This window comes from Spermophilus citellus (genome assembly GCF_964194105.1).
Source record: "Spermophilus citellus genome assembly, chromosome: 3".
Classification (NCBI taxonomy): Eukaryota; Metazoa; Chordata; class Mammalia; order Rodentia; family Sciuridae; genus Spermophilus; species Spermophilus citellus.
The window spans coordinates 88,690,205-88,704,359 of NC_138184.1; the positions used below are offsets into that span (position 1 = coordinate 88,690,205).

General features: G+C 45.6%; 1 protein-coding gene across 13 annotated transcripts in view; it reads right to left on the bottom strand.

The window, feature by feature from the left end:
- Positions 1-14,155, bottom strand: part of KDM2B (lysine demethylase 2B) — a 126,651-nt gene that overhangs the window by 36,213 nt on the left and 76,283 nt on the right. For all 13 annotated transcript variants that reach the window (XM_081285203.1, XM_081285202.1, XM_081285201.1 and 10 more), the window contains one exon: positions 13,321-13,407. In XM_081285203.1, coding sequence (XP_081141329.1) covers positions 13,321-13,407 — 87 coding nt within the window. The remainder of the gene's footprint in view (positions 1-13,320; positions 13,408-14,155) is intronic.

The following is a 14,155-nucleotide window of genomic DNA, read 5'->3' on the forward strand; positions in this document are numbered from 1 at the left end:
TCCCATTTCTGAAAGGAACCCAGCTAAGAAGGTAAGCTTTGCAACTAACCATACCAAAGCGATAGCTGAATCACCTCTTAAAGAGCTGCTAACAGTCACTGTGGGGAGCCGGAAGGGCTCAGACTACACTTGCAGGTCTCAAATACACACAGGGCAGTACAGCTAGGAGCCAGGATAGGAGAACACATCCTCACACAAGCACTGTATCTCCCTCCCCTCCCTCCCTCTCCCTCTCTCCCTCCCTCCCTCCCTCTCTCTCTCTCCCTCTCTCTCTCTCTCTCTCTCTCTCTCTCTCTCTCTCTCTCTCTCTCTCTCTCTCTCTCTCCTGTTATGGGCCTTTCTTTGTTTACCATAATTATGCTTTGTCTTTAAAATCGGGGCTGGGAATGTGGCTCAGGCGGTAGCGCGCTAGTCTGGCATGCGTGCGGCCCGGGTTCGATCCTCAGCACCACATACCAACAAAGATGTTGTGTCCGCCAAAAACTGAAAAATAAATATTAAGAATTCTCTCTCTCTCTCTCTCCTCTCTCACTCTCTCTTTTAAAAAAAATGGCTCCAATAGGCCAATCTGCCTCATCTATGAAAATCCATGAATTTATGATGACAGTCATCAAAACAGAAAGAGCTTCACCAATCTCAACTGTCACTATATGAAGCAGCCACTAAACTAAACAAAACCTTTGAAAATTGGCATTTAAGGAGGAAAAAAAATAATCAAACATGCCTACTGCCTTTCCAGGAGGAATGTATTTTAGGGTAACCTTGATCAATGAAGGAACGCTCTGCAAAAGAATGTCCCCTGATTCATAGGCAAAAAGGGTACGCTTCAAAAATCATTTTCATCTCCTGATAAAATAATTGATAGAAGAAATAATGATCAAGAAATATTGAAGCCAGCACTGGGAGCAGAGGTGTACACCTGTAATGGCTTGAGATGTGAAGGCAGGAGGGTCCGAAGTTCAAGCCTAGCCTCAGCAATTTAGCAAGGTCCTGTATTTAAAAAAGGCTGGAGGGGCTGGGGTTGTGGCTCGGTGGTAGAGCACTGGCCTAGCATGTGTGTGAGGCACTGGGTTCAGTTCTCAGCACCAAATAAAAACAAATAAATAAAATTAAATGTATTATCCACAACTAAAAAATTTTTAAAAAAGAAAGGCTGAATGGAATGTGGGTCGGTGGTAAAGCACTGACTGATTTCAATTCCCAGAATCTCCCTGCCTAAAAGAAGTACTGAAGCCAGCAATGAATGGTTGACAGTAGGGGAAAGAGGAAGGGTAGCAGGAGCCCAGTGAAACTCCATCCAGATTCTCTGGAAGAAGAGAAGAACATTCACTAAATAATGAAGGATCATACTGCCATTGTCTTAACTATAATATTTACTTTAAACAAGACTTTTGATCAAATTTCCAGCTTGCAGAAATTGAGAGATAAGTGAGTTAAATGACACCATGAGGTCACACAAACAAATGCAAAAAGTGGGATGGTCTAGAAGACATGTGGCTTTGTGTCTTCTACAAACTGCCATGCTGAGAAAAGTCTAGATGAAAAGAGAGAATCAAGAACTGATTCGACGATGTGTTGTCCTAGATTAGAATCTGATGTGAAAAAAGCAGTTGTAAAAGATTATCTGGAAGGTCTGAGTATGACTAGGCATTAGGCAGTACCAAGGAATTATAAATTGTGTTAGGTGTCATAATGTTATTTTGGCTATATAGAAAATCTTTCCCCTTTTTTGCTGGGCGAGGTGGCACACGCCTGTAATCCCAGAAGCTCAGGAGGCTGAGACAGGAGGTTTGGGAGTTCAAAGCCAGCCTCAACAAAAGCGAGGCGCTAAGCAACTCAGTGAGACCCTGTCTCTAAGATTATAAATTCAACAGCCTCAGCAACTTAGTGAGACTGTCTCAGAATAGAAAAAAAAAAAAAAAAAACAAGACTGGGAATGTGGTTCAGTGGTTAAGTGCTTCTGGGTTCAATTCCCAGTAACCCCCCCCACCAAAAGTAACACCAAAAGTAACCACCCTTTCACACCCATTAAAATGGCAATTGTCAGGAAGAAAAAAAAGAAAGAATATAAAGAGTATTGGTGAGGATGTGGAAAAATTGGAACCCTTGTGCACTTTGGCAGGAATGGAAAATAGTGTAGCCATTAGGGAATGGTCAGACAGTCCTTTAAGTTAAACACAGAATTATCATGTGACCTGACAATTACACCTGTGGGAATACACCAAGAGAATGGAAACAAGAACTCAAAAAGATGTTTGTGGTAGAAGAGACTCAAGTGTCCACGGACAGATGAACTGATCAACAAAATGCGGTACCTACACACACGCAAGGCATTCAAACTGTGGAATTCGGCCTTGAAAACGGAAACTCTGTCACAGGCTACAAAGTAGAGGAACCTTGGGAATGAAATAAGCCAGGGGAAGTGGAGATGGCTGTAGGAGTCCACCTATACACGGGTCACCAGAGCTGTCAAACACATAGGGTCAGAAAGTAGAATGGTGGGCAGGGAATGGGGTGGGGGAATAGGGTGTGATGGGGACAGAGGTTCCGCTTGGGAAATGGAACCTGTCAATGTTCAATGTCAATGTACTTAATGAGGCTGAACTGTGCACCTAAAGACGTTTATATTATGTGTATTTCATCACAATTTACAAAAATGTGATAAAAAAGAAATAATAGTACCCCTGCCAGAAAAATGAGTTAAGAACACCCATGCTCCTTCCCAGACCTGCTCTGTCACCTTGTCTGATCAACTAAATGAAAGAAAAAAGAAGCTACATGGCAAAGAAATGAATAATAAAATAAAACTTCCTTTTATGCACGAGATTCCCCAGAAACTTCCTTGATGCTTTGCTGCTGAGTTATTTGCATTGATATTTTCAGCGATTCCCAGCAGGTTTGACAGTCACTATAACTCCTCACCCACTTCCTTCCTTCCATCAAACACATTCATCTTCCCCATCTTTGATAAATGAAGCCAAATCAGGTGAGACATTTGGGGGCTGGGGGTGCAGTTCAGTGGCAGAGCACAGAAATGGCACACTCATGCTTACCACGCTCAAGGCCCGGGGTTCCAGCCCCAGCACCATAAAACAAATATCTGAATCTCCCCTGTCTTCACCCAATCTTGCCCTTTTTGTCTTTACATCACATAAATTGGGAGGATTATCTAAAGGTATCAGGAGACCAAACACATACCCATCTTCATGACAACTTATTTGCAATATAGATGGCATCTGATGACTCATCCCCAAAGTCTAAAGGGCTGGTCTTTGTAATGGCAAATAATCACCTCTAGTGCCAGCAGGCTTTCTAATAACTCCTTCAAAGGCAGAAACATTCAGTGTCTCAGTGGCTCTCCAAGAATCTGTCCCTGGCATTATTAACACAGATAGCTGAGCAGGTTATCAGAAAGAAAAAAGAAATCCTTGTTACAGACTTTAATTATAGGTTATTTCAGCTGACCTCCATCTTGAAGTTCCAATAACATGGTACTAAAACAAACAAATAATGTTGGCTGAAAAAAATCCCAGGAGCGATAAGATCTTTCCAAGTCCAGTAAGATAAAGGGAAATGCCTCAATTTGAGGGACAAGAGGGGCTAGGAAGTTAGAGATGTCTTCTTACTTCTCTTCCAATTAATGTTCTTTTAGCAGCTGGCTGGGACTAGGACACAAAAGTTCAAGTATGGATGGAGTAAGTTAAGTCACCAAAGAGGATACAGAAGCATCCAGAAGCAGTGGGAAAAAGAACAGAGATGAGGGCTGGAGCTATAGCTCAGTTGGTAGAGGGCTTGCCTTGCACACACAAAGCCCTAAGTTCGATCCCCAGCACTCAGGGGGTAAAAAGAAAAAGAACAGAGATGAGACTGAGTTTGACTTCATCTTTTAAAAACTCTAGGAAAATTGTGCTATCGAGTTCATTCATTCATTTAAATATCTCCCAGGCCTTGCTACACTGCAAGCAATCTTGCATTAATAGGATATAAAATGGATAAGGAAAAAAAATACATAAGAAGAGCTCTAACCTCAAAAGCTAGGGGACACTGAGGACAGGTTATGTTGACAGTGAACATACAGAGGAGAATGTGGAAATTGAAAGGGAAAAGAAATTGGGGAAATCTATTCATCAGGATCTTGGCAGGAATTAGAGGGTTAATGCTCATGGAGGAGAGTGTAACAGAAGCTGGAGATGCACCCTAAGCCTAGGGACAATGATGAGCCATTACCCAATGAGAAAGAGAACGTAACTGTTAACAGAAGAGTTGAGCAGGTCACATGGTAGAAGCTGTGGTCTTCCACAGTGGGAAACAGTCCACCTGCAATGATCCTACAGGAAGGAGACTGGGAAAATGGACACTTCCCTCCATCTCCTCCTACCTTCCCTCTCCTGGTAGTGCCTCCGGCCCACTAGCTGTACTCAGCCAGAAGCCAAAGGCAGGGAAGCCCTTTGCTGTAGCCCACAGAGCAGGCGAAGGAGGAATTTGGCTGGGCCTGGAGTGGAGGGATCTGTTCATGGGGAAAGGAGGAGGATATTTTTGAGAAGAAGAATAGTTGGTGGGCAAGGAAAAGGAAACTGTGGAGAATCTGGTTCTGCTGCATGGGAGGGAAGACAAGAGGCAATCCTGAGCACCTGAGGTAAAGCTCCAGCTGGTGACGTGGGCACCCCAGGATAGGCCCGGGACTCAAAATATGATTTTAAAGAAGATGGAGATTCAATAACAAGGCTAAGGGATGACTGTGTTAGCCTCAGAAACTCCCATGGTGTATTCTAATCCCTGGAACTGCTTAAGGTGACTGTGCTCAGACAACTCCACAGATGTGAAATGATCACCCTCCATCAGGGTGATCAGAACCCAACGACAGGAGTCCTTATATTATGAGGACTAATAATTAGGACTAAGATGCATCCAGAGGGGAGGTGATGCAGACACATAGGGAGGTGAGGATCAAACACAGACCAAGCAAGGGCCGGCCTGGAGATCTTCCCTCCCAGCCCTCAGCAGGAACCAGCCCTGTCGACACCTAGAACTGCCGTCATTTAAGCCACATGGTCTATGGTACTCTGCTACGGTGGCCCTGGCTAACTAACAAGGGCGTGATCAGATCTAAACTTGGAAAGTTTAGATAGAAAGCTGGGAGACAGGAGACTGGAAGCAAAGCTGCCATTCCATCTTAAGGATGTTGAAAATCATCCCATGTTCGAGTTTCCTGGTAGAAATGAGGACACTAACCCCCAAGTACCTCCTGTCTCAGTAAATGGAACACAGGGGAGCCATGGAACACTTCCAAGAGCAAAATAAATCAACTCTGGTCCTGTCCATCCACCCCCAATATGCCAGCACCCATTCTCTTCATCACCACTTGCCACCACCCTAAACCAGTCCAGACCTGTAGCCACAGTCTCCTAACTGGCCAACTGCTCCCAGGTGCCCCAACTTCAAACTGTTCTCAATCTTCCCCACTCAGGAGTGCTCCCCCACTGGGCTACAGCCCTTTCTATGCTAGTTTTTAAGAAGTTTCAGTTTCCCTCCCAGGGGAGGGAAGAAGCAGGAGTAAGTGTGAAATGATCCAGCATTTGAATCCGGTGCATCATTGGTGGTTACAGCTGCACAGCACGGTGAATGTCAACACCAGCTAAGTGCACACTTGACAATGCTTAAAATGGAACTTTTATGCAACATATACTTTATCACAATTCATAAAAAGTCATCTCTTCAGAGTATAATCCTTCTAATTATGTACTTATTTGTGTGCCTGACATAAAAACTCTAAGTTCCATGAGGACAAGGAAATCTTCTTCATCCAATACCTAACCCAGGACTGTATAGAGGTAAAGGCTAGTCACTCATCCATTTGGGAAGGCAAGCAATGAAGAATCACAGCTGATTCTCTGAACTCATGGCTGCTGCATTCTCTAAAATCACTCCAAACACTGCATTAGTGAACACCAGGCCGTCACTCCAAGGGAAGATACAGAATTAGGTGCCTTCCAGTCTCTGGTTCCAACATTTTCCTCAATCAATGTATCACCTTGTTTTTTGTGTTTCTCTTTGAAGGCGCCTTTTAAATATATATTGCTGATCCATTACATTGAACTTGGGACCAACAGTGCCACAACCCGTGCCTGAAGGAGGCTCATCGAACACCTAGCTTCTCTGCACTGCAGAACCTCCTTGCATTCGGTAACAACAGACACCAACCGCCACAGCTCCAGGGGCATTTTGAACAGCGAAATCACCAACCAAAAAAGAAACAACAACAAAAAAACCCCTAAAATTTTGAAAAATAAGACACCTGGAAAAGGACACTTCTTTACAGTAAGAGACCTGCAAGCAGAAAGCAGAGCACTGCCTGCTCAGCCCCGCTGCAATGCACCTGTCATCTGGCTCATGTGCATGTCTGCAAGTGATCACAAAAGCACTCCGAATATTGGTTTGGGGGCAACAGATAAATTTTATGGAATAGGTGAGTTCACAAATATAAAATCCATAAATGATGAGCCTTGACTGTACTTGAAAGTACGCCCCAATCTTGCTGATCCCAAGGCTGGAAATCTCACTTGCAGAGAGTCGGCAGGTAAAACTACCGCCCATCCTGCCTCCGTCTGTCTCACACATATTGTGAGACTCCAGAGACTTCCACTTTCTGGCTTCAGATCACCCCCCTTAGAAGGGCCTGAAGAGGGTATTGATGGGCCCCTGGTCAGCAGACTTGCCAGCAGGTACAAAATACTATGGTTTCTCACTAACAAATCTGGACCTGGAGCCAACACCGACTGCCGGAGACCTGAGTCTCAGCTCCTGAGGAACTTGGATGCTACAGCATGATTCAGGGATGTCCCCTGATGGCCCATGGGTTAGAGGCTTGGTCCCCAGCGTGGCACTCTGAGAAGGTGATGGAAACTTAAAGAAGTGGGGTTTAGTGGGCAGTCTTCTGGTTTCTGGGGCTGTGCCCTTGAGGGGGATGTTAAGACCTGGCCCCTTCCTCTCTCTCTCCCACTTCAGCCACGAGGGGAACAGCTTTGCTCCACCTGGGCCAGGATGCACTACCTCAGCATGGGCTCAAAGCAATGGGGACAAGTGATCATGGCCTGGGAACTCCAATACTGTGAGCCAAATAAACTCTCCCTCTTTTTAAGTCGACAGTCTAGGTATCTGTTACCCTCACGGAAGATGACACATGGAGTCTCCCTTTACCACCGACAACTTCTTCTCAACTGGGTTTTTCTGTGGTTGATGTTCATATGTGAAAGTCCTACAGGTTGCAGATCAGGAGCCCCTCACCACACCTGGCCAGGGTCGGCTTGCTTTGCCTGCCTTTCTTAGCCCTCTTGGGCTCCTCTGTTATGGCCCAGCTACTTCTGTCACCTGTCTCTTCCCTTCATGTTGAACTACACTGTCCCTGTCAGAGTCACTCTCTCCTGACAGACTTTCACAAGGCCTATCCAGATCCCTGGAGGCTGCAGGGACAGGGCACCCGAAACCCCTGGCCCTTCATGCCCGTTCCTCCTACCTGGACCCCATAGCAGAACGTGTAGCCTTGCCCGCCTCAAGCCCCAGGGGTACAAGCTAAAGCACAAGCTATAGGGTCTGGGGCTTCTCCAGCTGGGCCAATGTGGCAGGGATGAAGGAGAAATGGCTTTTTTAAACCAGTCCCCTCCTCCCAGGAAACATCAATCCACTTCAGCACAGCCATAACTATTTCAAAGAAATTAAGCCATCAAAGTACCCACTTGAGATTAAGTTTTGTACAGGCAATTTGTAGTCTAGGGATGCAAGCTGTCTCTGCACCCTTTGCCCTCCCTTTGGTATTCTCTATTTCCGTCGGGAGCTGGAGGGGGGCCGATTCAGGGTTACCGATTACATATAAATCATAATTCTAAAAAATTACAATAGCTACCAGTATAATTTTTTACAATGGTAGGCTGATACTACAGAAGCATTTCACAGGCAGCATCTCACAGGGATCCTGCCAGGAGCACTCAATGAGCCCCTTTAACAGATGAATAAACTGGGGTTGAGACTTATCCTTTAGAATAATTAGTCAATCCTCAGGTGCATCTGACCCCAAAGCACATCCAGGTTATGCATGAGAATGACCTGGAAGCTTTTAGAAAGTCCAGATTCCCAGGCCTCACTTCAAATCTACTGGATCACAATGTTCGGGGCAGATCCCAGGAAATTATATTTTTAATTTTTTTTGTGGGGGGAGGTACTGGAGATTGAACTCAAGGGCACTGGACCACTGAGTCACATCCTCAGCCCTATTTTGTATTTTTATTTAGAGACAGGGTCTCACAGAGTTGCTTAGCACCTTGCTGTTACTGAGGCTGACTTTGAACTTGCAATCCTCCTGTCTCATCCTCTTGAGCCACTGGGATAACAGGCATGCACCACCATGTCTGGCAGGAAGTTATATTTTTAAAACAAGGTCCCCAGGTGAAGGGGATGCCACCAGCCTAAGGACTGGTCATCATTAGACCACATGCCTTCCTAGGAAATGATGAACCCTGAGTAGGGGACATGAAAGGGCAGCCACTGCCACAGTTGCCCCTCCTCATCCTCAACTGTACATTGTCAACTTAATGACTCTGTGACAGGAATTGAGAGGAGGACACGTGTGAGACAGGAAGTACACGGGGCCTCACACTGAATGATGTGCCTCCTCTTCTGGGACAGGCCACGTGTCACATCTGAGGGACCCCAGCTGGATCAGGCCTCCCAGATCTCCCTGCCCCACTGTAGAGGAAGGGGAAGAGAAACATACCAAAACCATGGGTGGCAGGGCAGCAGGTGGTGTGTCGCTTCCTCCTGTAGCCTGCAATGTCCCCATAAGAAAGCTGATCCAGTAACCACTGAAGAGGGCTGTCCCCACATCCCCTGCCAGAGCACTTGTCCTACACACCCCAACCCCTCTGCTCCTTTGCTCCAGAAAAACTGCCAATAATTTAAATTCAAGTGGCACCTGCTTTGGCCACTGGTGATGACGGATTAAGAACCAGCTGCCTCCATAGGCTCTCCTGCCAGCACAGCCCTGGCCCAGCTCCTCTCCTTCCCCAGTCTACTCCTTTGGGAAAGATCCAGCAAGATCCAGGAGAAGTGACCGGCTGAGGAGCAGTTCAGCTTGCTAATAAAGCCAAGGTCAGAGGCCGGGCTTCAAATAAGCTCAGCTCCCTTCCTTTGCCTCTGGGGTCACAGACAGGGCCCCAAAAATCCTGCCACCTGGTCATAAAAGGAAGCGGCTAGAGTGTAGACAGATCAAAACAAATCCAACGCCATTCGTGAAAACAGCCAATCGGGTGAACGGTGATGGATGGTGACTTGGTGGCATCTCAGATTTGAAGGACACCGCATCAGAAATGACCTCAGAGCCTAATCAGTTCCAGAAAAGGGCTTTGTTCTCCTGGAGGCAAGGTGGGAGATCAAAGCATTTCTTGCTAATCACCATTGGGCATTAATTACTTGTTAAGAAACCCGACCCAGGAGCAGAACCCACTCCGGGCAGCCTCAAGGAGCACCCTTGATCTTTCAACCCAACCTGCATCAAATTGGGAGGAAGCAGACTGCAACCCTGGGAACCCAGAGACCCTGGGCGGCCCAGGCAGCCAGTCGTTCAGTTACTTCTTCCTTTCCTGTTAACTTTTTAACCCCACCAGCCAGGAAGTGCAGAAACATAATGCCTTCCCCTCCCCATGCCTCCACCACCTTTCATTAGGTTCTCACAGCAGAAACAGGCAGATCGGGACAAACACCTCACTACTCACAAGCCGTGTGGCTTGAGGCATACCCCTGAACCTCTCTGAGCCCCTTGGTCTCCTTGACTGGACTGCACAGCTGAGACTATCCACCTCCTGCCCACATTGTAAAGATAAAGAAAATCTAAAAACTGCATCTAAAACTTGATGCTGGGCTGGAGGTGTAGCTCAGTAGTAAAGTTGCCTAGCACGGGTGAGGCTCTGGTTCCATCTGGTTCCAAAGAAAGACAAAAACAAAAGGGCTGGGGTTGTGGCTCAGTGGCAGAGCACTTGCCTACCACATGTGAGGCACTGGGTTCGATCCTCAGCATCACATTAAAAAAAAAAAAAGGAAAGAAAAACTAAATAAAGGTATTGTATCCATGTACAACTAAAAAAATTAAAGAAAGAGAGAGAGAGAGAGAGAAACAAAACAAAATAGTCTATCCATACAATGGGATATTATTTGGCCATAGAAGGAGGAGGACTAGTCCATGCTTCATCACGGTAGACCTCGAAAACATTAGGCAAAATGAAAACAGTCAGATACAACAGGTCACCTCCTGCATAAGTTCACTTATAAGAAATGGGCACCGGGGCTGGGGATGTGGCTCAAGCGGTAGCGCGCTTGCCTGGCATGCGTGCGACCCGGGTTCGATCCTCAGCACCACATACCAACAAAGATGTTGTGTCCGCCGAGAACTAAAAAATAAATATTAAAAATTCTCTCTCTCTCTCTCTCTCTCTCCCCTCTCTCACTCTCTCTTAAAAAAAAAAAAAAAAAAAAAAAGAAATGGGCACCACAGGCAAACCCATGAATGAAAATAGAAAGTAGATCAGAGGTAGAAGGAGACTAAGGGGGAGGGGCCGAGCACTGATGAGGTTCCCTTTTCCTTTGTGGTGCTGAGGGTGGAACTTGGGGCCTCACACACCCCAGGCAAGGGCTCTCTACCACTGAGCTACATCCCCCAGCCCCGACTGATGAGGTTTCTTTTGGGGGTATAAACATGACCATAGATCATGGCAATGGTCATACAAATCTTTGAATGCGCCAAGAAAACACTGTTTTATTACACTAAAAAAAAAAGTGCTGTTGGACACCCCCTGTCCTCCCTCCTCCCTCCCACCACTTCTTCCCCACCCAGCCCTTGATCCTCCCTGCAGCGTTGACCAACCAGCCAGGCTGAACTGTGCCCACTGAGTGTTTGAGAACCCACCCTCCCCAGGTATCCCAGAGAAGGTCTGTGCCACCAGAAGCCATCTTCCTGACCTAAGCTTTTGGAGAAAAGGGAAAAGAGGTTTGTTTGTGTGTTTGTTTTTCATGCCTATAAAGCCCTTGGAGGGTGGGTTAAGGTCTCAGCTCCAGATAGGGCCAGTTGTCTGCCTGAAGTGATTCAGAGGTCCACTGGGGCCCCTTTATTAATTCTGACAGTGGATGAAGGCAGGTTTGTGTTCCACACACCATAGTGCCCCTCCTGGAGCAACTGCCAGTTAGGAGGGACCGGGGTGGGAGGGACAGGCAAAGCCTTGCTTTCCTCTTTAGATTCAACACACCTATGGCCCAGCCCATTGGTTTCAAGATGCTGTGCCTGCAAGCTGTTTGTGGTCTGATAAACGGCATATGCTATTGCACACACAGGGGAAGGCAGCTTTGTAACCCTGCGCACCTCCACAAGCTGGTAAGAGGGGAAGCCCTTTCCACTCCTACCTCCACATGAGGTCCCGCTGAGCTTCAGAGAGAACTCACACCCACAAGTAATGGGCTCCTTTCCAGGCAATTCCACACCCAGAAATATACCCTCTAAGGAGATAATCAAACAAAAGTGAATCATCTAGAAAAGCACTATCCAAAAGAGATACAAATAAGGTGAGCCACGTCTGTACTTCTCAACTTTTTTAGCCACGTTTTAAAAAGATAAAAAGAAACAGAAGAAATGAATCATTTTTTTGTTGAACCAATATATCAGAAATATTGCCTTTTCAACTAGGGTTACCAGATTCAACAACTAAAAATACAGTGTGTACGTCATGACATTCCAGGTAAATGAGTAATCGTTTTGAAGATAGTTATATCCCATGCAACATTTGGGATATACTTATACTAAAAAAATTTTTTATCTTATTTGTTTATCTAAAACCCACACTTGGGCTTGGGGTTGTAGCTCAAGGGTTGAATGCTTGCCTCGCATGCATGAGGCACTGGGTTCGATCCTTAGCACCACATAAAAAAATAAATAAATAAAATAAAGATATTGTGTCCATCTACAACTAAAAAAAATTTTTAAATAAAAATAAAATTCACACTTATTTACTTTTATTTGTTGGCACTGGGGATTGAACCCATAAGCACCCTAACATTGAGCTACATCCCCAACCTATTCTAATTCTTTTTTTTTTTTAAAGAGAGAGTGAGAGAGGAGAGAGAGAGAGAGAGAGAGAATTTTTTAAATATTTATTAAATTTCTTTTTTTTAAAGAGAGAGGAAAGGGGGAGAGAGAGAGAGAGAGAGAGAGAGAATTTATTTATTTATTTATTTTAGTTCTCGGCGGACACAACATCTTTGTTGGTATGTGGTGCTGAGGATCGAACCCGGGCCGCACGCATGCCAGGCGAGCGAGCTACCGTTTGAGCCACATCCCCAGCCCCTCTAATTCTAATTCTTATTCTATTTGAGACAGGGTCTTTACTAAGTTGCCCAGGCTATGCTCCTGCCCCAGCCTCCCAAGTAGCTGGGATTACAAATTTAAGCCTAAACTTCTTCTTACACATGAGGAAAGACAGGTTCAGGAAGCTTATGTAACTTGCCCAAGAAAATGGCAAACTGAGTGTATTTGGATGGATGGTAGATGGAATCATCCATGCACAACCCACCCCACATGGCCTTTGGAGGGATGGACAGCAATATGTCATTGTCTTCTCTGCATGGTGGATTTTGAGATGGACATCCACCGACCATCAAGCACTGACTTGTCCCAATATGTGACTTTACCTTTTTAAACCTCAGTTCCCTTTTCTGTAAAATGAAAGTCACTATGATCACCCCCCTGACCTGCTGAATTCCAGATAAAACAAAGAATGCAGAGGAGTAGACAGCAGCAACTTGCTCCTAATAAGTTTCATTGATGTAAATGTTATCATTCTTCCTAGTCTCTTCATCCTTTCCTGTTTGATTAGACATTTTTATGTGCAGCACTGATCAGTTAAATGAAGATAAAAAAATTATGTTCAAAAGAAGGGAAAACAGTCCATGGAGCAGCTGGACGAAAAGGGATGATGGAAAGAAAGAGGTAAAGGAGAGAGTGAATGAGAGAGATTAAAATCCACTTAAAGACAAAGTGAGACATTGCTTCCCCGCAATTATCTGGGTGACCACCAGGGGGCACTGCTTGCAGCTTTCATAGCTAGGTGAAAAAGTCCTTTCAGAAAACAAAAACTTGCGATGAACAAACATATCACTGAAATCATTCAATTCATGATAATTGGGGTGCTCTCTCCCAAGAGCCCCCTGAAAAAGATGCCAACATTCACAGAAGGTGTCAAAGGCATTGGACAATGTTCTCCCCAATGTGAGCAGTTTGCATCTTACCTTTGGAGTCTTCTTTGGCCAACTGACCACAGGGACACCAGTGATGGCCAGATTAGGGTCATCATCTGCATGTTCCTTCAGGACATTCTGTGGCCAAACAAAGAAACTGTATTAGCCCAGGGTGAGGGGCGGTGTTTGAAAGGGGCTGAAGGCTGGACCTAACCCAGCAGAAGACTGAAAACTCTCCACACACACACACACACACACACACACACACACACACATCAGTGCCTATCTACCACCATCCACTGTGCAATAACCAAGTCACCAGGGTTCCCTGGAGTCCACAAAATACACAATATCCTCTGGGTTCAGTGGTACACACCTGTAATTCCAGTGGCTCAGGAGGCTGAGGCAGGAGGATCCCATGTTCGAAGTCAGCCTCAGCAACTTAGTGAGACCATCTCAAAATTAAAAATTAAAAAGGGCTGGGGAAGTGGCTCATTGGTTATGTGCCCCTGCGTTTAATCTCTGGTACCAAAAAAAAAAAAAAAAAGACTGAGGATGGAATCCCCCAGACAAATGCTGGCAGAGAAGTGGGCTGTGTTGGACATACCAGGAGGGGTCTCCAATGTAGGGCACTGTGTCCATTCCTTTGTTAGCAATTTTAAGGTTCTGCACAGGTAACTGATTCTACCAGATTTTGGCCTTATGTGCAACTGACTTTAGAACCTCTTTCAGGTGTAAGATGCCATTCTACTGGGTAGCCCTAACTTGCAGCTGAGATGACCAGGACCCAGAAAAGTTCAAAAGACTTGGATGCCACCTCATGCAAGGAAGAGCAGGGCCCCGAACCCTGCCTTCTGGTACCCAACTTTCTGCCCCATGAAATGTG